The 23734-nt window shown below is 39.6% G+C and overlaps 1 protein-coding gene across 1 annotated transcript in view; it reads left to right on the top strand.

Annotated features, from left to right (window-relative positions):
- pgbd5 (piggyBac transposable element derived 5) overlaps positions 1–23734 on the top strand; it is a 74972-nt gene that overhangs the window by 7208 nt on the left and 44030 nt on the right. The window contains exons 2-3 of the mRNA XM_034184688.1: positions 9136–9566; positions 14941–15075. Of these exons, the coding sequence (XP_034040579.1) occupies positions 9136–9566; positions 14941–15075 (566 nt within the window). The remainder of the gene's footprint in view (positions 1–9135; positions 9567–14940; positions 15076–23734) is intronic.

Raw genomic sequence — 23734 nt, 5'->3', positions numbered from 1 at the left:
CCACAGCCTGTCTAGTGGATTTTTATTTTGTTTTAGCACTGTTGTCGTGCGTTGCCTGTGCTGCTCCACAGCCTGTCCAGTGGATTTTTATTTTTATTTTATTTTTTAGCACTGTTGTTGTGCGTTACCTGTGCTGCTCCACAGCCTGTCCAGTGGATTTTTATTTTTATTTTTTAGCACTGTTGTTGTGCATTACCTGTGCTGCTCCACAGCCTGTCTAGTGGATTTTTATTTTATTTTAGCACTGTTGTCGTGCGTTACCTGTGCTGCTCCACAGCCTGTCTAGTGGATTTTTATTTTGTTTTAGCACTGTTGTCGTGCGTTGCCTGTGCTGCTCCACAGCCTGTCCAGTGGATTTTTATTTTTATTTTATTTTATTTTTTAGCACTGTTGTGCGTTACCTGTGCTGCTCCACAGCCTGTCTAGTGGATTTTTATTTTATTTTAGCACTGTTGTCGTGCGTTACCTGTGCTGCTCCACAGCCTGTCTAGTGTCGGATTCCCTGTTTGGGAATCCGCTAGCTTAGCGTAGCTACTAGCTCTTAGCCGTTTTAGCATGGCGGCTTCTCCTGTCTCTCCCGTACTTTTCTGCTCTGGGTGTGAAATGTTTAGTTATTCCTCGGCCTCTTTTAGCAGTAACGATACATGTAATAAGTGCAGCTTATTCGTAGCTTTGGAGGCCAGGCTGGACGAATTGGAGGCTCGGCTCCGCACCGTGGAAAATTCTACAGCTAGCCAGGCCCCTGTAGTCGGTGCGGACCAAGGTAGCTTAGCCGCCGTTAGTTCCCCCCTGGCAGACCCCGTGCAGTCGGGAAGGCAGGCTGACTGGGTGACTGTGAGGAGGAAGCGTAGCCCTAAACAGAAGCCCCGTGTACACCGTCAACCCGTTCACATCTCTAACCGTTTTTCCCCACTCGACGATACACTCGCCGAGGATCAAACTCTGGTTATTGGCGACTCTGTTTTGAGAAATGTGAAGTTAGCGACACCAGCAACCATTGTCAATTGTCTTCCGGGGGCCAGAGCAGGCGACATCGAAGGACATTTGAAATTGCTGGCTAAGGCTAAGCGTAAATTTGGTAAGATTGTAATTCACGTCGGCAGTAATGACACTCGGTTACGCCAATCGGAGGTCACTAAAATTAACATTGAATCGGTGTGTAACTTTGCAAAAACAATGTCGGACTCTGTAGTTTTCTCTGGGCCCCTCCCCAATCAGACCGGGAGTGACATGTTTAGCCGCATGTTCTCCTTGAATTGCTGGCTGTCTGAGTGGTGTCCAAAAAATGAGGTGGGCTTCATTGATAATTGGCAAAGCTTCTGGGGAAAACCTGGTCTTGTTAGGAGAGACGGCATCCATCCCACTTTAGAGGGAGCAGCTCTCATTTCTAGAAATCTGGCCAATTTTTTGGGATCCTCCAAACTGTGACTGTCTAGCGTTGGGACCAGGAGGCAGAGCTGTGGTCTTATACACCTCTCTGCAGCTTCTCTCCCCCTGCCATCCCCTCATTACCCCATCCCCGTAGAGACGGTGCCTGCTCCCAGACCACCAATAACCAGCAAAAATCTATTTAAGCATAAAAATTCAAAAAGAAAAAATAATATAGCACCTTCAATTGCACCACAGACTAAAACAGTTAAATGTGGTCTATTAAACATTAGGTCTCTTTCTTCTAAGTCCCTGTTGGTAAATGATATAATAATTGATCAACGTATTGATTTATTCTGCCTAACAGAAACTTGGTTACAGCAGGATGAATATGTTAGTTTAAATGATTCAACACCCCCGAGTCACACTAACTGTCAGAATGCTCGTAGCACGGGCCGGGGCGGAGGATTAGCAGCAATCTTCCATTCCAGCTTATTAATTAATCAAAAACCTAGACAGAGCTTTAATTCATTTGAAAGCTTGTATCTTAGTCTTGTCCATCCAAATTGGAAGTCCCAAAAACCAGTTTTATTTGTTATTATCTATCGTCCACCTGGTCGTTACTGTGAGTTTCTCTGTGAATTTTCAGACCTTTTGTCTGACTTAGTGCTTAGCTCAGATAAGATAATTATAGTGGGCGATTTTAACATCCACACAGATGCTGAGAATGACAGCCTCAACACTTCATTTAATCTATTATTAGACTCTATCGGCTTTGCTCAAAAAGTAAATGAGTCCACCCACCACTTTAATCATATTTTAGATCTTGTTCTGACTTATGGTATGGAAATAGAAGACTTAACAGTATTCCCTGAAAACTCCCTTTTGTCTGATCATTTTTTAATAACATTTACATTTACCCTGATGGACTACCCTGCAGTGGGGAATAAGTTTCATTACACTAGAAGTCTTTCAGAAAGCGCTGTAACTAGGTTTAAGGATATGATTCCTTCTTTATGTTCTCTAATGTCATATACCAACACAGAGCAGAGTAGCTACCTAAACTCTGTAAGGGAGTTAGAGTATCTTGTCAATAGTTTTACATCCTCATTGAAGACAACTTTGGATGCTGTAGCTCCTCTGAAAAAGAGAGCTTTAAATCAGAAGTGTCTGACTCCGTGGTATAACTCACAAACTCGTAGCTTAAAGCAGATAACCCGTAAGTTGGAGAGGAAATGGCGTCTCACTAATTTAGAAGATCTTCACTTAGCCTGGAAAAAGAGTTTGTTGCTCTATAAGAAAGCCCTTCGTGAAGCTAGGACATCTTTCTACTCATCACTAATTGAAGAAAATAAGAACAACCCCAGGTTTCTTTTCAGCACTGTAGCCAGGCTGACAAAGAGTCAGAGCTCTATTGAGCTGAGTATTCCATTAACTTTAACTAGTAATGACTTCATGACTTTCTTTGCTAACAAAATTTTGACTATTAGAGAAAAAAATACTCATAACCATCCCAAAGATGTATCGTTATCTTTGGCTGCTTTCAGTGATGCCGGTATTTGGTTAGACTCTTTCTCTCCGATTGTTCTGTCTGAGTTATTTTCATTAGTTACTTCATCCAAACCATCAACATGCTTATTAGACCCCATTCCTGCCAGGCTGCTCAAGGAAGTCCTACCATTATTTAATGCTTCAATCTTAAATATGATCAATCTATCTTTGTTAGTTGGTTATGTACCACAGGCCTTTAAGGTGGCAGTAATTAAACCATTACTTAAAAAGCCATCACTTGACCCAGCTATCTTAGCTAATTATAGGCCAATCTCCAACCTTCCTTTTCTCTCAAAGATTCTTGAGAGGGTAGTTGTAAAACAGCTAACTGATCACCTGCAGAGGAATGGTCTATTTGAAGAGTTTCAGTCAGGTTTTAGAATTCATCATAGTACAGAAACAGCATTAGTGAAGGTTACAAATGATCTTCTTATGGCTTCGGACAGTGGACTTATCTCTGTGCTTGTTCTGTTGGACCTCAGTGCTGCTTTTGATACTGTTGACCATAAAATTTTATTACAGAGATTAGAGCATGTCATAGGTATTAAAGGCATTGCGCTGCGGTGGTTTGAATCATATTTGTCTAATAGATTACAGTTTGTTCATGTAAATGGGGAATCTTCTTCACAGACTAAAGTTAATTATGGAGTTCCACAAGGTTCTGTGCTAGGACCAATTTTATTCACTTTATACATGCTTCCCTTGGGCAGTATTATTAGACGGTATTGCTTAAATTTTCATTGTTATGCAGATGATACCCAGCTTTATCTATCCATGAAGCCAGAGGATACGCACCAATTAGCTAAACTGCAGGATTGTCTTACAGACATAAAGACATGGATGACCTCTAATTTCCTGCTTTTAAACTCAGATAAAACTGAAGTTATTGTACTTGGCCCCACAAATCTTAGAAGCATGGTGTCTAACCAGATCGTTACTCTGGATGGCATTTCCCTGATCTCTAGTAATACTGTGAGAAATCTTGGAGTTATTTTTGATCAGGATATGTCATTCAAAGCGCATATTAAACAAATATGTAGGACTGCCTTTTTGCATTTACGCAATATCTCTAGAATCAGAAAGGTCTTGTCTCAGAGTGATGCTGAAAAACTAATTCATGCATTTGTTTCCTCTAGGCTGGACTATTGTAATTCATTATTATCAGGTTGTCCTAAAAGTTCCCTAAAAAGCCTTCAGTTGGTTCAGAATGCTGCAGCTAGAGTACTGACGGGGACTAGCAGGAGAGAGCATATCTCACCCGTGTTGGCCTCCCTTCATTGGCTTCCTGTTAATGCTAGAATAGAATTTAAAATTCTTCTTCTTACTTATAAGGTTTTGAATAATCAGGTCCCATCTTATCTTAGGGACCTCATAGTACCATATTACCCCATTAGAGCGCTTCGCTCTCAGACTGCGGGCTTACTTGTAGTTCCTAGGGTTTGTAAGAGTAGAATGGGAGGCAGAGCCTTCAGCTTTCAGGCTCCTCTCCTGTGGAACCAGCTCCCAATTCAGATCAGGGAGACAGATACCCTCTCTACTTTTAAGATTAGGCTTAAAACTTTCCTTTTCGCTAAGGCTTATAGTTAGGGCTGGATCGGGTGACCCTGGACCATCCCTTGGTTATGTTGCTTTAGACATAGACTGTGTTTCATAATTATTGTATGGCCTTGCCTTGCAATGTGGAGCGCCTTGGGGCAACTGTTTGTTGTGATTTGGCGCTATACAAGAAAAAAGTTGATTGATTGATTGATTGATTTTCAATCAGAGTGGACAATTGACAGCAACAAGAGACAAACAATAATCTGAGTGAAGGCAACGTGACGACAGCGTGATATATGTAGCTATTATTATTTTTAATAAAGTTTATGTTTAAACTGTAAACCATCCAGCCACAGTTACATCATTCATTGCCTATATATATATATATATATATATATAATGTGTGTCTATGTCGAGCTGTAATTTCTTCTTTGTCTGTCACCCGCACATGCTGTATTTCCTCTTACCATTGGGGTAATCATACTTTGACAGACTTGAACACAGTGAAATACTGTGAACATCAAAGTTATGTTACTTGCTGGTTAGGCAATAGAGTTACATAATTAATTTTTCCTCTTACCTATGAAGATCCTGTGCTTAATGGCATATTTGCTGAACAGCAGACAGAACAGTTATTTTCTATAATTTAAATCCTGAAATCTTCCCTGGGTTATTATTTTGGGTCACTCCTGAGAGGAGCTGAGTCATTTAACCTCATTGGACCTTCCAGATAAATGTCTCTTTTTTTCTTTTCTTTTTTTTTAAATCAAGGAGTAGCTCCCTCTGAGTATGTCACACCGGATTTTATATCCAGCCTTCAAGTCTACCAAAATGCAAATGAGTTCTATTTCTGCTGGAATTTTAATGTTTTCCTTTAACTGCCTCACTCACACGTTGCTTCAGCACCGTTATCTATAATTTAACACTGAATTAGTGCTTTAACAGCGTGCAGATTGTTCTCGCTGCAGCTGCCCAAAGGTAGACAGAGGGGCAGAAATAGTGTGAGACAAACAGAGAATCTTTGTACGACATTGTTCAGAGTTAATGAGATCTTGGCGTTCAAATAAGCTGGAACTTGTTTTTCTTGCCTTTTGAGATTCACATCTGCTGTTTGACAGAAAAAAGTCTTTATTTGCTACTGATTGAACTGCTGCTACTGGTTGAATTCAAATTTCTACTGTAATTTGATTATGATTTGTTGAACGTGAATTTGACATTTGAATTTGACCTGTGGTTAGCCAGGATGGATGTCCAAGTGCATGAGCACGTGTGCTGATCCTGTGGAAAAAGTGGTCTGTGTAAGGCACAGGGAAGGGGTCTTTGCAGATGACAGCAGATGAGGGGGGCAGTAAGGTGAACACAAGTTTAAGGATGTTGCCAGGATGTGAGTTGGTAACCTGAGTTGATGCATATGACTGGTCTCAGATGATCTTGGAGGTGAACATGCTGGATGTGGAGGTCCTGGGCTGGTGTGGTTACACGTGGTCTGCGGTTGTGAGGCTGGTTGGATGTACTGCCAAATTCTCTGAAACGCCTTTGGAGACGGCTTATGGTAGAGAAATGAACATTCAATACACAAGCAACAGCTCTGGTTGACATTCCTGCTGTCAGCATGCCAATTGCACGCTCCCTCAAATCTTGCGACATCTGTGGCATTGAGCTGTGTGATAAAACTGCACCTTTCAGAGTGGCCTTTTATTGTGGGCAGTCTAAGGCACACCTGTGCACTAATCATGGTGTCTAATCAGCATCTTGGTATGGCACACCTGTGAGGTGGGATGGATTATCTCAGCAAAGGGGAAGTGCTCACTATCACAGATTTAGACTGGTTTGTGAACAATATTTGAGGGAAATGGTGATATTGTGTATGTGGAAAAAGTTTTAGATCTTTGAGTTCATCTCATACAAAAAGGGAGCAAAACCAAAAGTGTTGCGTTTATATTTTTGTTGAGTGTAGAATACAGAGATAAACTGTGACTATTAATACTGTGATTTATTGCTTTTTATAAAGACGATGAACGTGTTTTGGGGATTTTATTAATTAATTAATTTATTTTTTGTGCATTTGTTTTGTGTTTGTGAATGCAGCTTTGTTAATGGTTTATAAATATATAATATAGAGAAACTGACTTCTAATACTGCGATTTACTGCTTTTTATAAAGACGATGAATGTGTTTTGGGGATTTTATTAATTAATTAATTAATTAATTAATTAATTTACTGTGCATTTGTTTTATGTTTGTGAATGCAGCTCTGTTAATGGTTTATAAATATATAATATAGAGATAAACTATGACTTCTAATACTGCGATTTATTGCTTTTGATAAAGATGCTGACAGTGTTTGGGGTTTTATTTTTTATTTATTTATTTTTTGTGAATTAATTTTGTTTGTGATTGCCTTTGAATTTACCCAGCAGCCCCTGCGGTGCTTAAATTCAAAATGGCTTATCAGTAGCCGACATTGTACAGAGTCAATGCTAAACGTTGGCGGTTAGCAGTTACTTCGGCTACATTTTTTAGCAGTTTAGCGTTATAAAAGTTAACTTTTCAGTTAGCGGTTTAATGGTTATTGAAGCTAACTTTTCAGTTAGCTGTGCCCGCCAGTGCTTGTACCTGTGTAACTGTTGCTCAGATCCTAGACAAACTATACCTTATTTTAATCATCTCAACAAGATGAATATAATGTTGTATATTCTAATGTCATTTAACTTGATTTTCAATTTACCCCTGCCTTAACGTTTGCCCTCTTGCAGAAGAGAAGCAGGGATCTGAAAATTTTAACCCCGTCATTGTCTGACAGTCTAGGCCCTATTGAAACCCAAACAGCAACAAAATCAATTTTAGCATGAAAATCCTACTGGAGTACATACACACCATGCCACACTATAGGATTGCTCAACAACCTAGTGGCTGAGTTGGTGTCAGGATGGGCATGTGAACCAAGAAATAACCCATCAGTGTTCGGTGTAAATCCAGCACATGGGCAGATCCAGGAATTTAACTTTAATTTATTTTTTCATGAAATAATGCATGGGTCTCACTTTAAAAAGTAATGCATATGAGCAGCTTTAACGCCTATAAATATGTGCTGTTTATTGCAGATCTGAATCTTGGTTGAAAATTTGTTAGTTGGGTAGGGATTGAAATGGTTCAAGGGCTGGTTTTGCCTGTCTGAAGGCATTTTCAAATTATGAGGGTACTTAAGAAAAGTTCTCAGCCTCACTTTAAACAAAACTATCTGGAGGCTCACAATGTGACCTTCCAAGAAGGGGTAGCAAAGCTTGAATGTCAGTGGACCAAGTGCATTGGCATTAAGGAAGGCTGTGTTGAAAAATAATGCAAGAAGAATCTTTATCCTGTGACATTTTGAGTGAAGTTGAGAACCTTTTTTGAAGTATCTGCATATTTATACAGCACAAAATGATCTCATAAGCTGTTTCAAGGCGAGTAAGGTCTAAACCGTATACTCATCTCATGAGCAAGCACATTGGCAACAGTGGTAACGGCTAAACCTTCTTGAAATGTTTTTTATTATTATTATTATAGGAGGAAACCTAAAGCAGACCAGACTCTGTGGGGTGACCATCTGCTTGGCCATTCTAACAAATTTAAACAAAGTACAACACATATTTGTCTGGAAATGCAAAGATGAAGCAGTTACAGCTCAACAAACATACTGTATGCAGTGTAGTGTTCACAATGATAGATGATTGAGAAGCCAACCAGAAGGTGAAGGTTAGAGTCCCAATAGAATACACTGCATTAGTACGTGAGTGATTATATTGATGCACAATCAGTCATTGAAATCGGCAGGTACTCTGAATACCGTTCTAATTTTCTATTTTAAATTATTTGCATGTCCATACATTTATTTCATTCATAACTTTGCTTTAAATGAAAATGTTAACACTTTCATAGTGAAAATTTGATGCCTTTCATAAATGCATCGCTCCTCTCTTGGCAACACCAGAACAAGTATTTTTATTGTAGCCCATGGCCCAAACAGGTTTTTGGTACCACCTGTGGGTACTAAACAACATTTATAATCCAGCCGCAGTGTACCATGGCCTTCCCAAGGTGGTAGCTGAAGCAAGATAACTGATGACTCATGGACTATTTATCGCTGGCTGCTGTAAACTTAAAACGATGTGACACCAAAACCACCTGAAACTGTAGTAATATCATGCCATTGTATAACATTTGCAGTCACTCTCATGGGCTTAGGACATTCACATTAAATGTCACTTTATCTAGTTCACAACAAAGCTCACTCACTATATTGGTTTATGAAATTTGTTGCATTTTTAATTATAATTAGCATTCTGATCATTAAATATATCTAATATTAGTATGTTATATGACTGCATCAATGGCTCCGGTCCTGGATTCTGTTAGCTGCTCCGTTTTCAGATGAAATTGTAGCTTGTATAAGCAATAAGTTATTTATATGCCTCCCACACTCAGGCGTGACAGCGACAGCTCAACAAAATCAAATTTGATCCCATTTTACCAAATCTATAGAGAAGCCTTTATTCAGTCCAGTCAATCACTTTGAAGGCCTGTGTCAAAATAAAACACTGACTTGGTGGCGGTTGTTGGTTGTGTGTCTGTGGGAGAAGCCCTGCTGTCATCCTTTCCTAAAGCTTATCTTTTTTTTTTTTACCTCTGATCCAGGCCCTGCTCAGAAGATGCCAGTCAGTGCCACAGCCTTGGACTTCTTCCAGCTGTTTGTCCCAGACAACTGCATCCACAACATGGTCACCCAGACCAATATGTATGCCAAGAAGTTCCAGGAACGCTTTGGCTCCGACGAGGGTTGGCACCCTGTCACAGCCCAAGAGATGAAGGCCTTCCTGGGCTTTGTCACCTCAACCAGCGTGCACCGCTGCGAGTCCGTGCTCAGTATCTGGAGCTCAGGCTTCTTCAGCAACCAGAGCATCGCCCTGAAGATGAGTCAGGCACGTTTCGAGAAAATCCTCAAGTACTTCCACATCGTGGCCTTCCGGCCTTCACAAGGGAGCAACCAGGGCTTATACAAGATCCAGCCTTTCCTGGACTCCCTGCAGCAGGCGTTTAGCTGTACCTTCAGGCCCTCACAAACACAGGTGTTTGCACGCTCACCCATACATGCATTTCCTTAAAAAATACACTATTTTCAAATCACCTTGCATTAATTTTACCGCACTGGTTTGTTGCCACGGCATCTGTGGAGTTTGAGTATGTATTTTAATTTTTATTAGCTGACACTTATTTGTCTAATTGTGCCCAGTTAGCACCATTTAACCATTTTATTGTAAATAAATAAATAACACTCCTAAAAGTGCTGTGTCCCACAGCAGCTTGTACGCAAGGTTCTTGAAATGGAGCAATATCTCCACCTAGTGGACATTTACCATTAATCCAGGTACAATAGAATTTTGCCAAGAGTTCTAGTAGTATTAGAAATAAGAAAAGCAGAATATGGGATATTTTAATTGTATAGCTATGTAAATACTGTTTGAGACAACTTATATCTATTTTGTTAATATGCAATATAAAATGACAGGGAATGTAAAGTGGAAACAAGGCTTCATTGAACTCATGCAAAATAAGTGTAAGTTATAAGATGCCCTACTTTGGAAATGAGGTATGTGGATAGTGTTTGGCGAAAGCACTCAGAACTTTTTGAACATTGATTTGCACTCCAGCAGGCTCATTTCAACTTGTTTTCAGTTCCCCTGTATGCTTTCCACATTGACACAACTGGGTCAGTGGGGCACCATTCTTGGCACTCTATTTTGGGAAGGCCTGAAGTTATCTAACTCTTACTTTTGCAGATAAATATCAGCACTGACATTTTTTAATGAGAAACCTGCTTCAAAGTTGATTGATTCCATACAGTTTATTTATTTATTTTTAAAACGCCATTACTCAAAGTGAAACAATGTCAAATCTAGATCACCAAGTAAGTCCTACATGGGCCCGTTGTTGCTTAGTTCTGGGGTCTGTAGTGTGAAACAGATGAGTCCATAACTTCCCCTGGGTGGGACGCCAGTCCAACGCAGGTTACTTCCCCAACCAAGGCTTGTACCCAGTTACAGCTGGATGGACCATGACGATGCAGATACGTGTCTGGAAGACCACAGTTTTATTGATGAAGAAAGGATGTACCCAAGGCAGTGTCCAATCAGGAACACCGTGCTGCTATTTTGTCATATATACCCTTCCATTCCTGATTTTAATTAGGCAGGTTTTATGCACAAATTTACACTGCAAAAATGCTAAATTGATGTAATTTGTCTAAATTTATCTAATTTCTTGTCAAATATCTAATCACTTAGCATGTAAAATTTCACTAAAACGTAAGGATTTGTCTTTAGATAATACATCTTATTACTGTATTGCCCATCACAGTGGAGAATAAAGAGAATAAATTGCACCAGAGTAAAAGTGGCACCTTCTTATAAGTCGCACCTTTTTCTGTATCATCAACTATTTTTCTGGGGATTTTCATACATAGGTATAGTGTAATATTCAGTATTGAGTGTTTAGTTTGATTGTTTGAGCTTATTTTGTTTATGCATGGTTTTTCAGTATATACTTAAGTTACACCGGAGTATAAGTCTCGTTTGAGTTGGGTACACCTTTTTTTTTTCATCACAAAATTGTAAAACTGTAATGATGCATGCAGGTGAAATAACTTTAAACCATATTTTGAGATGATGCACCACTGATTCAACTTTAGGTAACAAGAGTCCAGTGTGGGCTGTTGGCGTCCCTGCAGTCAGTGTTGGGATCTTAAAAACTTAATTTTTTCTTTTTGGGGGGGGGGGGGGGGGGGGGGGGGAGGGGGGGGGGTGTGATTGCTTGTCTGAGTTTCTTGCTGTAGTTCAGTGATAGGACATCATGTTAATCCACTGCCAGCAGCGAGACAAGTGATGCATTTGGGAACACTGCAGCCTCCTTAAAGCCATATCACTTTAAAGCCAGAATATTTTAAAAGTACACTGGTGTATGTATTTTATTATAAAATAATTAGTGGTTTGGTGAAATACTCCTTGAGTTTTACAGTAATCTTCCCCATCCCTGTAGCTCTAAAATGTAGAAAAGTGAGTAGAAGCTGGGTGGACTGGCTGTGTATGTGTGTGAGATTGGCAGTCTTGGGGTTTGTGTGTATCTAGGACAGTTTGATCTGATAGTTTTCTGTGCCAGGGGCAGAGAATGGGCCAATACAGTGAAAGAGTCTAAAACTGTTGCTCTACAGAACATGGAAATGTAATCTTCATGATTACAGTAGCTGGGAAGGAAGTTTGAATAGTCACGAAATAAAGAAAGAATGAATTTGTGTTCAAACAGAATGGAAAAATGTGTGTATTTTTGTCTAACCTACCTATTCTGTAACCAAATCCATTAACGTTTATGGACAGCAGTGTGTCATATTGTCAGTGTGACAACTAATGTTGCTTTGAATTGCTGTTTAAGTAAAACTTATGAGTGTTTATCAGAAAACCCTCTGCCAGACAGAAAGTTGCAGAGCTTGCACGCTTGAAGGCGATGATCACGCTACAGCAGCCGCTGTTTGAGATGTTTGCCAGAAGGATGTCAGTCAGTGCCATCCATCACAAGGCTTTATAGCCTGATGAACTTTGTGACTTGTATAATCTGCATTTCACTATTTGACTGGGATGTGACATCAGGTTTATTCAAATATGTGATTGGAAGGAGGAGGAGGTGGGAAAGACACCAGCGGAACGGAATGCTAAAAAGAATTTGAAAGGCAAGTGTTAAATACAAGCGGCTGAGAAATATTTGCGAAAATAATAGTGCAGGTTTTCGGTGAATTGTTTTGATTAAATTGTCAGTTTTTATAAAATTATAGTTTATTGATGACAATAGGGACTTTCATCTGATCACAACCACTTGGGATTGTTGCTATACACACACACACACACACACACACACACACATATATATATATATATATATATATATATATATATATATATATATATATATATATATATATATATATATATATATATATATATATATATATATATATATATATATATATATATATATATATACACACACACGATGTCTGTCCAAAAAGTATCAGACCTTTTTAATTTTTCAAAAACCATATGGATTTGAATCATGTGTGCTTGCATGAGCCAACCTTGAACCTTCATGCGCATGCGTGATTTTTTTTTCACGCCCATCGGTTGCATCATTCGCCTGTGAGTATGCTTTGTGTGAGCACTGGTCCTCCCCCCTCGTTGGATTTTCATTGTAAGGAAAATGTCTGAACGATTTGGAGCTTTGCTGCATCAAATTTTTCCAGAAACTATGAGAGACAGCCAGGTGGAAACCATTCGGAAGATTCAGACGGCTTTTGGTGACGATCCTATGGGCATCACACAGATTAAGGAGTGTTACAACCGGTTTAAAGACGGCGCACAATGGCGGAGGGTGCGCCGCGCTCCGAGCGGCCATCGACAGGCTGAAACAACCAGATCATTTCCAAAGTGAACGCTGTGTTGATCCGGGACATCGTCTGACTACCAGAGAAATTGCAGAAGAGGTGGACATCAGCACTTTTTCGGCACATTCCACTGTTACAGGAGATTTTGTAATGAAAGACGTGCGAAAGTTGGAAGTCTCACAGGACGTTGTGACATGTCCAGCTCTTACACAATTCCTCGGATACTCACTCGACTGAAAAGCCACCGAAAGCCACCTGAATCTTCCGAATGGTTTCCACCTGGCTGTCTCTCACAGTTTTTGGAAAAATGTGATTCAGCGCTGCTCCAATCGTTCAGACATTTTACTCACAATGAAAATCCAACGAGGGGGGAGGACCAGTGCTCACTCAAAGCCTACTCACAGGTGAATGACGCAACCGACAGGCGTGAAAAAAATCACGCATGCGCACGAAGGTTCGAGGTTGGCTCATGCAAGCACACGTGATTCAAATCCATAAGGTTTTTGAAAAAAATAAAAAGGTCTGATACTTTTTGGACAGACCTCGTATATGTATATATATGTATGTGTATGTGTATATATGTGTATGTGTATATATATGTATGTGTATATATATGTATGTGTATATATGTGTATGTGTATATATGTGTATGTGTATATATGTGTATGTGTATATATATGTATGTGTATGTATGTGTATGTGTATGTGTATATATGTGTATGTGTATATATGTGTATGTGTATGTGTATATATGTGTATGTGTATGTGTATATATGTGTATGTGTATGTGTATATATGTGTATGTGTATATATATGTGTGTGTATGTGTATGTGTATGTGTGTGTATGTGTATATATATGTATGTATGTATGTGTATATATATGTATGTGTGTATGTGTATATATATGTATGTGTGTATGTGTATATATATGTATGTGTACACACAGTCATTTATTATATGCACTTGTTCAGTTGCCTGTTAACACAAATAGCTAATCAGCCAGTCACATGGCAACAACTCAATGCATTTAGGCATCTAGACTTGGTGAAGATGACTTCCTGGAGTTCAGACTGACAGAATGGGAAAGAAATGGAAATTATTTGAATTTGAATGTGACATGGTTGTTGGTGCCAGACGGGTTGGTCTGAGTATTTCAGAAACCGCTGATCAACTGGGATTTTCAGGCCAGCCATAGGGTTTACAGAGAATGGTCCGAAAAAGAGAAGATATCCAGTGAGCGGCAGCTGTATGGACCAAAGTGTCTTGTTGATGTAAGGGGCCAGAGGAGAAAGGGCAGACAGGTTGAATTTGTGGCTGCTTGATGCTATCATGTATCATATCATAGGCCAAAATCTCTGAGGAATGTTTCTAACACCTTGTTGAATCTATACCATGAAGAATTAAAGCAGTTCTGAAGGCAAAAGTGGGTCCAACCTGGTACTAGCAAATTGTCCCTAATAAAGTGGCCAGTGTGTGTATTGTGTATATACACATTTATTGTATGGCTGCGACACTATGTGCCTCGGCTGATTTCCGGTCTGATATGGGAAAATATCAGACCAGTTACCATGACAATCAGTCCGGAATGAGTATCACATTTGTTACAACTTAAAAAAAACAATTAGAAAGCCCAAGTCGGACATGAACATGCTCCATAAATATCTAAACAGCATCTGAAAAAACACACAGATTGAAATATTACCAGCTAATGATGGAACCATCTGTTTGGATTTGGACACGCTAGTGAGTCCATGGACCACAAAGGATTAATGCCAGTTTGAGCATGCACAGTCACACACAACATAAAACATCAGTTGATCACTGTCCTTCCTTAACTCATCACCGTGATGTTAAATTACATCTGAAACTTTCCATTTGCCTCATTACATTCAGCCATAATCACTCACTGATGTAATCACTTCTCTGCTGATCCATATGATCTCAGTGCCTTTGTGTTGAACTTTGTGCACTCAGACAAATGCACATTTTAACATCGACTGTTTGTCTGCTCCAGGTTCTTCATGAGCCACTGATAGATGAAGACCCCATCTTCATCACCACCTGTACAGAAAGAGAGCTGAGGAAGAGGAAGAAGAGAAAGTTCAGCCTCTGGGTTCGGCAGTGCACCTCCACTGGATTCATCTGTCAGGTAGCAACACAAACCACAGCTGCTCAATCAGCACCGCAGTGGTAATTAATGCAGTGACAGCCACATCTGTTTCACCATTGTTTCTACTGCTTTGGGGAAACTGTTTGATGATGATTTTTAACATTTAGTCACATGTGTCATCGGTGCTGTTTGGTTATTTAATGTTCTCCCAGTGCCTGAAGTCAGTATGAAGATGCCTTAGCCCCCCCCCCAAAAAAAAATCTGACTTCAGATTCTTCTGGAAAATTATAAACTGTTAAATTTTCAATTTTAAGCACAGAACTTGCAGGAGCAGAAACTGTTATAATTACATTCAGCATGAAAGTCAACATGCAGGGCCCTATCTTGATGATCTGTGGTGCACAGTCTAAACTGCATAACTCTAGTGCTGTTCAGGCATGTCAAGCTCCACATTGCTGTGAACACTGTGTGTAATCTGAGTGAAAAGTAGTGCACAGGGGCTGGATTTAGTCACTTAATGAGGAGGAGAAAACATTTCTTCCTAAATAAAAGAAGCGTATCTAGATACATGGGCTACGATACAATTCAGGGATGAGGCTTTTTATGATGGAATGATTTGGTTCAGTTCAGTTTGGTGTGATAAGATACAGTTCGTTTAAATAAGTCCATCTGGTGGCCAATTTGTGGTTGGAAAAAATGTTTATCTTCGCGTGTTTGTCCGCGTGTCCTTGCTAGTTTTAGTTTTAGCAGATTCCTTGTGGTCTGCACGTTTCACCATGCTGTCTTACAAAGTGAATATTAAGATTTGTTGGGACACTGCAGTACCAAAGTGCTGTTACTCACAGTTTTGCAAACTGCCAGACTTTTGTCCAAATTTGCATCCTTCTGTTATAATCCAGCTCCCTTCTAAAATATTGATTTTATGTTTCATTGTGCTCACCTTTGAACTTCTACAAGAGTTTGAAGATGCTGTGGAGAAGTAGCACGTTCACTGTACCAACTCGTAACTTTAAAAACTCAGTCTTTCGTAGTACATTTACTGTAAATCTATCCATATGTCTGTGTATCCATGTGGCTGTATGACTTGTGATTCATATTGGTTAATTGCACCCCCCCCCCCATTAATTAGTCATCAGCATGTAGTGAGCCTAATGTGAAATAAACCAAGTGTATCATTACCTGTCCTTGTCATTACTATAAGTGCATCAGTATCTGGTGCTTTGGTGTTCAGATGTTGGACTCATAAGTGAGAGGTTTTCTGGCTATGAAATGTTTCTGTACACAGTGTGACAGTGCGTAAGTGGTAAGTGGTCCAGATTTTTCTTCTATAGCTTTAAAGTTGTCTTGATATGAGTGTTGTTATTTAAATCATTACAGTTTTACTCCCATTTTTTAAGCTCAAGCAAAGATTAGTTTCATTCCTAAAATGGTTTTCACATAATGACCTTTATATAGAAAGGCACATTTTTACTTTTAATCTTATGACCTTATGCATAATGTGATATGAGCTCTTTTTTGTAATGTTTATTCTTCAAATTGTATGGTTTTGTTTGTTTTCCTACTCAAAACATTTTTTTTCTTTAAATATTCCAGGAGTTTCTTTCAGTGTCTTCACAGTTAGTTGAATGATTAGCTGCTATAAAAATAATTTAAAGGATGTGGCAGCTGTTAGCAACAAATGATATTTTAATTGAATTCAAACTTAAAATCTTATTCTCAGTCTGTTAATGCAATTTTTTATATTCACTAGAAAGCGAACATCAGTTACACTGAATTTTACATTATGGCTAAATAAAGTTTGTTTTCAGGATATCTGTTGAAGGATGTTTTTATGTGCATAAGCTAATATCTGTAAACTGGACCAGTGTCACGTCTCACTGTCTCTGACTGTGTCCTTGCTGTAACCTTCACTTCCTTGCAGGGGGCTGATATATGAAAAGCCTGCCCGGCCCTCACTATTAGAAAGAAAATCATCTCGCGCCACCTGCGTTTCTGTAATTCTGAATTTTTTGAAAGACGAGAAAACTCAAAATCTGGCAAGAAGCTCTCATTACTTTACTTGAGAAGTCAGTTTCATGGAAGGAAGCTTTCATACACCAACTGGTTTAGTTTTATTTTGATTTAGTTTGATACATTGGGAGATATTGGGGTGGCGGGGGATGGGGTGGGAGCATCAAGGGAAGGGGGCAACTGAACCCACTCGGTTCCTTAATTTTGCTCCAAAAACCATCTCTTCACCAGTAATTTGTTACACACACATGCTATACAAGTCGAGGTGAGTGACCTCCCCCAGCAGACTTGTCCTGTCTGACACCTGGTGTCGCCGACCGAAGGGTCCCCCTAAACATCTGTCCCCCCTGATGACTGCGGTTCACAGATTAACACCTTGTTTCTGCTTCAAACTGCACACCAGTCATCGTCTATCTCAGCGACAGATATCTGAAGCTTTTGTACAACAACCATTTCCACATAAATTCAGCATTATTTCATCATAAAAGACGGAGGAAGTGATCAGAGCACTGTGGTTAAACGAGCTGCTCGCTGATGCGTTCACTGCGCGTCGGTCATTTCAAAGCATCACGGAATTTCGCAGAGTTTCTGCTTAAAATGGCCTCATTTCTGCTTAAAACTGACTTTAGAATGATTTAAGAGGTTTTACCTTTATCATTTGATGGTTAATAATCCCATTAACCCATTTGATTGCTTTGGGTGAAGAGACTCCGTCTCAGATGTGCTGCTGTGGTCCGAAATGACGCATGCACAGATACAAAAGGCGGACCGATTTTTAGGGGAAGACCGTTCGGTCTGCGACACCAGCATTGATTTATAACCCCAATTCCAATGAAGTTGGTACATTGTGTAAAATGTAAATAAAAACAGAATACAATGATTTGCAAATCCTCTTCAGCCTATATTTAATTGAATACACCACAAAGACAAGATATTTAATGTTCAAACTGATGAACTTTATTTTGTGCAGATATTTGCTCATTTTGAAATGGATGCCTGCAACACGTTTCAAAAAAGCTGGGACAGTGGTATGTTTACCACTGTGTTACATCACCTTTCCTTCTAACAACACTCAATAAGCGTTTGGGAACTGAGGACACTAATTGTTGAAGCTTTGTAGGTGGAATTCTTTCCCATTCTTGCTTGATGTACGACTTCAGTTGTTCAACAGTCAGGGGTCTCCGTTGTCGTATTTTGCGCTTCATAATGCGCCACACATTTTCAATGGGCGACAGGTCTGGACTGCAGGCAGGCCAGTCTAGTACCCGCACTCTTTTACTATGAAGGCACACTGTTGTAACACGTACAGAATGTGGCTTGGCATTGTGCTGCTAAAATAAGCAGGGACGTCTCTGAAAAAGACGTTGCTTGGATGGTAGCATGTGTTGCTCCAAAACCTGGATGTACCTTTCAGCATTGATGGCGCCATCACAGATGTGTAAGTCGCCCATGCCATGGGCACTAACACACCCCCATACCATCAGAGATGCTGCTTTTGAACTTTGCGCTGGTAACAGTCTGGACGGTCTTTTTCCTCTTTTGTCCAGAGGACACGACATCCATGATTTCCAAAAACAATTTGAAATGTGGACTCAGACCACAGCACACTTTTCCACTTTGCATCTGTCCATTTTAAATGAGCTTGGGCCCAGAGAAGATGGCAGTGTTTCTGGATGTTGTTGATGTATGGCTTTCGCTTCGCATGGTAGAGTTTTAACTTGCACTTGTAGATGTAGTGACGAACTGTGTTAACTGACAACGGTTTTCTGAAGTGTTCCTGAGCCCACTTGGTAAGATCCTTTACACAATAATGTCAGCTTTTAATGCAGTGCCGCCTGAGGGATCAAAGGTCACGTGCATTCAATGTTGGTTTTCGGCCTTGCCGCTTATATGCAGAAAGTTCTCCAGATTCTCTGAATCTTCTGATTATATTATGGACTGTAGATGATGGAATCCCTAAATTCCTTGCAATTGAACATTGAGAAACATTGTTCTTAAACTGTTGGACTATTTTTTTCATGCACTTGTTCACAAAGTGGTGATCCTCACCCCATCTTTGCTTGTGAACAGCTGAGATTTTTGGGGATGCTCCTTTTATACCCAATCATGACACTCACAATTAGTGTCCTCAGTTCCCAAACACTTATTGAGTGTTGTTATAAGGAAAGGTGATGTAACACAGTGGTAAACATATCACTGTCCCAGCTTTTTTGAAACGTGTTGCAGACATCCATTTCAAAATGAGCAAATATTTGCACAAAAACATTAAAGTTTACCAGTTTGAACATTAAATATCTTGTCTTTGTGGTGTATTCAATTGAATATAGGTTGAAGAGGATTTGCAAATCATTGTATTCTGTTTTATTTACATTTTACACAATGTCCGATCTTCATTGGAATTGGGGTTGTAGTTTGTTGCCAGAAAGCCTTTATGCTTACAACTCCGTCCGCTGACACAACCGATACAGTGAGGAAAATAAGTATTTGAACACCCTGCAATTTTGCAAGTTCTCCCACTTAGAAATCATGGAAGGGTCTAAAATTTTCATCTTAGGTGCATGTGCACTGTGAGAGACAATCTAAAAAAACAAAAAAAAATCTGGAAATCACAATGTATGATTATTTTTAATAATTTATTTGTATATTACTGCTGCAAATACGTATTTCAACACCTGTGAAAATAAATGTTAATATTTGGTACAGTAGCCTTTGTTTGCAATTACAGAGGTCAAATGTTTCCTGTAGTTTTTAACCAGGTTTGCACACACTGCAGCAGGGATTTTGGTCCACTCCTCCATACAGATCTTCTCCAAATCTTTCAGGTTTGGAGTTTCAGCTCCCTCCAAAGATTTTCTATTGAGTTCAGGTCTGGAGACTGGCCAGGCCACTCCAGGACCTTGAAATGCTTCTTACGGAGCCCCTCCTTAGTTGTCCTGGCTGTGTGTTTGGGGTCATTGTCATGCTGGAAGACCCATCCATGACCCATCTTCAATGCGCTTACTGAGGGAAGGAGGTTGTTTGCCAAAATCTCACAATACATGACCCCATCCATCCTCCCTTCAATACGGTGCAGTCGTCTTGTCCCCTTTGCAGAAGAGCACCCCCAGAGTATGATGTTTCCACCCCCATCCTTCACGGTTGGGATGGTTTTCTTGGAGTTGTTCTCATCCTCTAAACATGGTAAGTGGAGTTGATTCCGAAAAGCTATGTTCTGGTCTCATCTGACCACATGACCTTCTCCCATGCCTCCTCTGGATCATCCAGATGGTCACTGGTGAACTTCAAATGGGCCTGGACATGTGCTGGCTTGAGCAGGGGGACCTTGCTGCCCTGCAGGATTTTAAACCATGACAGCATCATGTGTTACTAATGTAATCTTTGTTACTGTGGTCCCAGTTCTCTTCAGGTCATTGACCAGGTCCTGCTGTGTAGTTCTGAGCTTTCTCAGAATCATCCTTACCCCACAAAGTGAGATCCTGCATGGAATCCCAGACCAAGGGAGATTGACAGTCATCTTGTTTCTTCCACTTTCTAATAAATAATCATAACAGTTGTTGTCTTCTACCAAGCTGCTTGCCTGTTGTCCTGTAGTCCATCCCAGCCTTGTGCAGGTCTACAGTTTTGTCCCTGGTGTCCTTAGACAGCTCTTTGGTCTTGGCTATGGTGGACAGGTTGGAGTGTGATTGATTGAGTGTGTGAACAGGTGTCTTTTATACAGGTAACAAGTTCAAACAGGTGCAATTAATACAGATAAAGAGTGCAGAATAAGAGGGCTTCTTAAAGAAAAATTAACAGGTCTGTGAGAGCCAGAATTCTTGCTGGTTGGCAGGTGTTCAAATGCTTATTGCAGCAGTAACATACAATAAATTATTAAAAAATTGTACATTGTGATTTCCAGATTTTTTTTTTTTTTTTTTTTAGATTATGTCTCTCACAGTGGACATGCACCTAAGATGAAAATTTCAGACCCCTCCATGACTTCTAAGTGGGAGAACTTGCAAAATCGCAGGGTGTTGAAATACTTATTTTCCTCACTGTAGATAATATGATGCAGTTGAAAGCTCTTGAGCATCATGGATATGCACATTTGGCACAATTATAGTGTAAAATACATGACAAAGAAATGGTCAAATAACACGGTTTTGTCACTGTAAGATTTTTATATTTGCTTTGGTTCAATTGCTTTTTATGATACACTAAGCAACTGGGACAGTTAAAAATATTCATGTATATTTAGTTAAAATATAATGTAGTATTCATATATTAAATAACTAATATTTCATAGTTATGTATTTGGGTGTGTTTTGATGTTTTTAACAGCTTTTTGATGATCATGCTTGGAGCACTGCTACATATATGGACAAGGTTATAAGAAATAAATGGGGGAAAAAATAAATTAAGAAACACATTGTGTGTGTGTGGGGGGGGGGGGGGGGGGGGGTTGAATTATTCTCATTTACAAAAAGGGCCCTGCAAAAAATGTTTGGGAACCACTGGGTTGGATCTTATGCTTGGTGATGCACCTTGAGCAACTTCTGCTGTGCTTTAGCACTGCACAAAAAAATTCAATTGATTTAATATATTGTGTGCCGAGGGGAGGAGCTTTCTCTTCTACTGGACATTGCAGAAGCTTCTTGCAGGATTTTTAGTTTTTCATTAATCCCCCCCCCCCCCACCCCCCAAAAGGAAAAAATAAAATTCTGAAAAAAGGGTACGGTAATTTTGATCTTCGGTAAATGTATTGTACTCCCTTACTTGTACAGCCTGAGATGCCTGCACAGTGGACAAACTAGTAGCAGCCACTGTGCTGTCTGCCTGGCCTCATGCGTCTCATACCATGACTGATGGCACAGTGGTCATCAGAGCGAGACTTGTCAGATGAGGACCTGCGGTTGACAGACTAATAACACCAGCATTTATATTACTTGACTTGAGCTTTTCTGATGAAACCGAATTGAAATAAACAGTGGGACATGTTTGTTTCCTTACACGATACTGAGCTCTCAAGTATCTAAAGCAGAAATATGTGTCATCTCGTTAACTGAAAAATTCAGAAAAGGCATTGGTTTTTTTTCTTCAAGTAAATGTCTCTCCAGTCCTAAGTGGTGCATTTTCTTAAATTTTGTTTTGTTGCTCGGTGAACCTTTTAAGGTTGGCACTATTTGTGCCATCCTTCTCCTGAACAATGCATCTGTTTAAATGATTATTTTGACGCCGTATAAATATGGGGATAGTATGTCCTCTATCACATATATGGGCAGATGCACAAATATATTTTCTTGTGAAGCCGCACAATGACATCATTCAGTTCTGCTAAAGTGAAAGCATTAATCCTCAAGTGATCCTTTGACAAAGGGAGGAACATCCTCACGGGCCCACCACTGTCCTCACTAAGGAGGTCTAAAACTTAAATCACCTCTGTCTGCTCCTGGGTTTCTGTTACAGATTTTGGAGAAAGTTGAGCAATGTTTTCAGAATGTTGACAAAGCACAATAGTGAAATGATAGCGTTTCCATTCACTGATGGAATGTGATTGCTGGGTTTTCTTCTTGTATAATATAACTGTCATTCAAGCAAGGCTTTAACAAGAACTGCAGTTCCAAGAGTCATGGTATGGAGGGGTCAGTACTGTCAAGTATTGTCTTCCAATATTGCTTATCATCATTTCTTAGAACATTTAACAAGCTGGTCGTCTCTTACTTCAGCCACACGTACCACACCGTGTATTATAGAATGTCATATGACGCAGACTGTACATCATGTCACCTGTAATAGCAGAAACAAAAGAAGTGTTTTCATTACACTTTTTCAGTTTGCCTGAAGAACCACTTGCCATTTGTAACATTTGAGTTTTTCTTTCCAAAATACATGTTTTCCTTGAGTGCATTTTCAATTTGGTGCTTAAGAGGGTATGTAGAACTAGCTTTGATTCTAGTCACACTACCTGCCTATGTTCCTGGTCATGAAACCTATTCTGCATTGTGTCAAGCCACCCTGGTTGGAAATGGATACTGGGCTTAGCTGGAGAAGTGACCAGTCATATTAATTTTAACAGCATATTTATTCCTAATCTTTATTTTTAGTCATCGGAATTATTTAGTTTCAGTCAATTAAATATCATAAGATTTTAGTCAACAAACTCTCCTGTAGTTTTTCTGTAGTTTTGGTGTTGTCCAAAATTATTTTAGAGTTGAGAGGAACAATCAGTTCCATCAGTTTGCATCACATAGAATAACATTGTGTATGACTCGTCATACAGTATATAGAATAGCAAATTTTAACTAGAGGACTGCGCTCATAGAGCGCAAACCTCGGCCAACACTAGTTTCCAATTCCACAAATTTTAACCTTGGAAAAAATTTTCAAGGTCATCGTCCTGTTAGAAGTGGCTTTTCATAAGCTAAAATTTTATACAAAATATGGGTCAAAACAAGGGCTTTTTGATGTTAAAAAGAATCAAATATTCGTTAAATCTGCAATATGACTCAGATGTGGTCTTAGTCTATTCATTGAAAGTGCCAGTTTACACCTCTTTGTCACAAATGAGAGTGATTCGGGCACTTTTGATTGAGATATAATACAAATTATACACCAAATAGCCTTTTCAATATTAATTTCAAATGGTGGTTGGCTCTCACTGCGGTATTGTATCACTCCCTGTTCCGGAGCACAGCAGTGTTTTGCTGTA

Source organism: Thalassophryne amazonica, chromosome 13 (genome assembly GCF_902500255.1).
Source record: "Thalassophryne amazonica chromosome 13, fThaAma1.1, whole genome shotgun sequence".
In the NCBI taxonomy this organism is placed as follows: Eukaryota; Metazoa; Chordata; class Actinopteri; order Batrachoidiformes; family Batrachoididae; genus Thalassophryne; species Thalassophryne amazonica.
The sequence above is the reverse complement of the archived record's forward strand: the minus strand, read 5'-3'. Positions and strand labels throughout refer to the sequence as shown.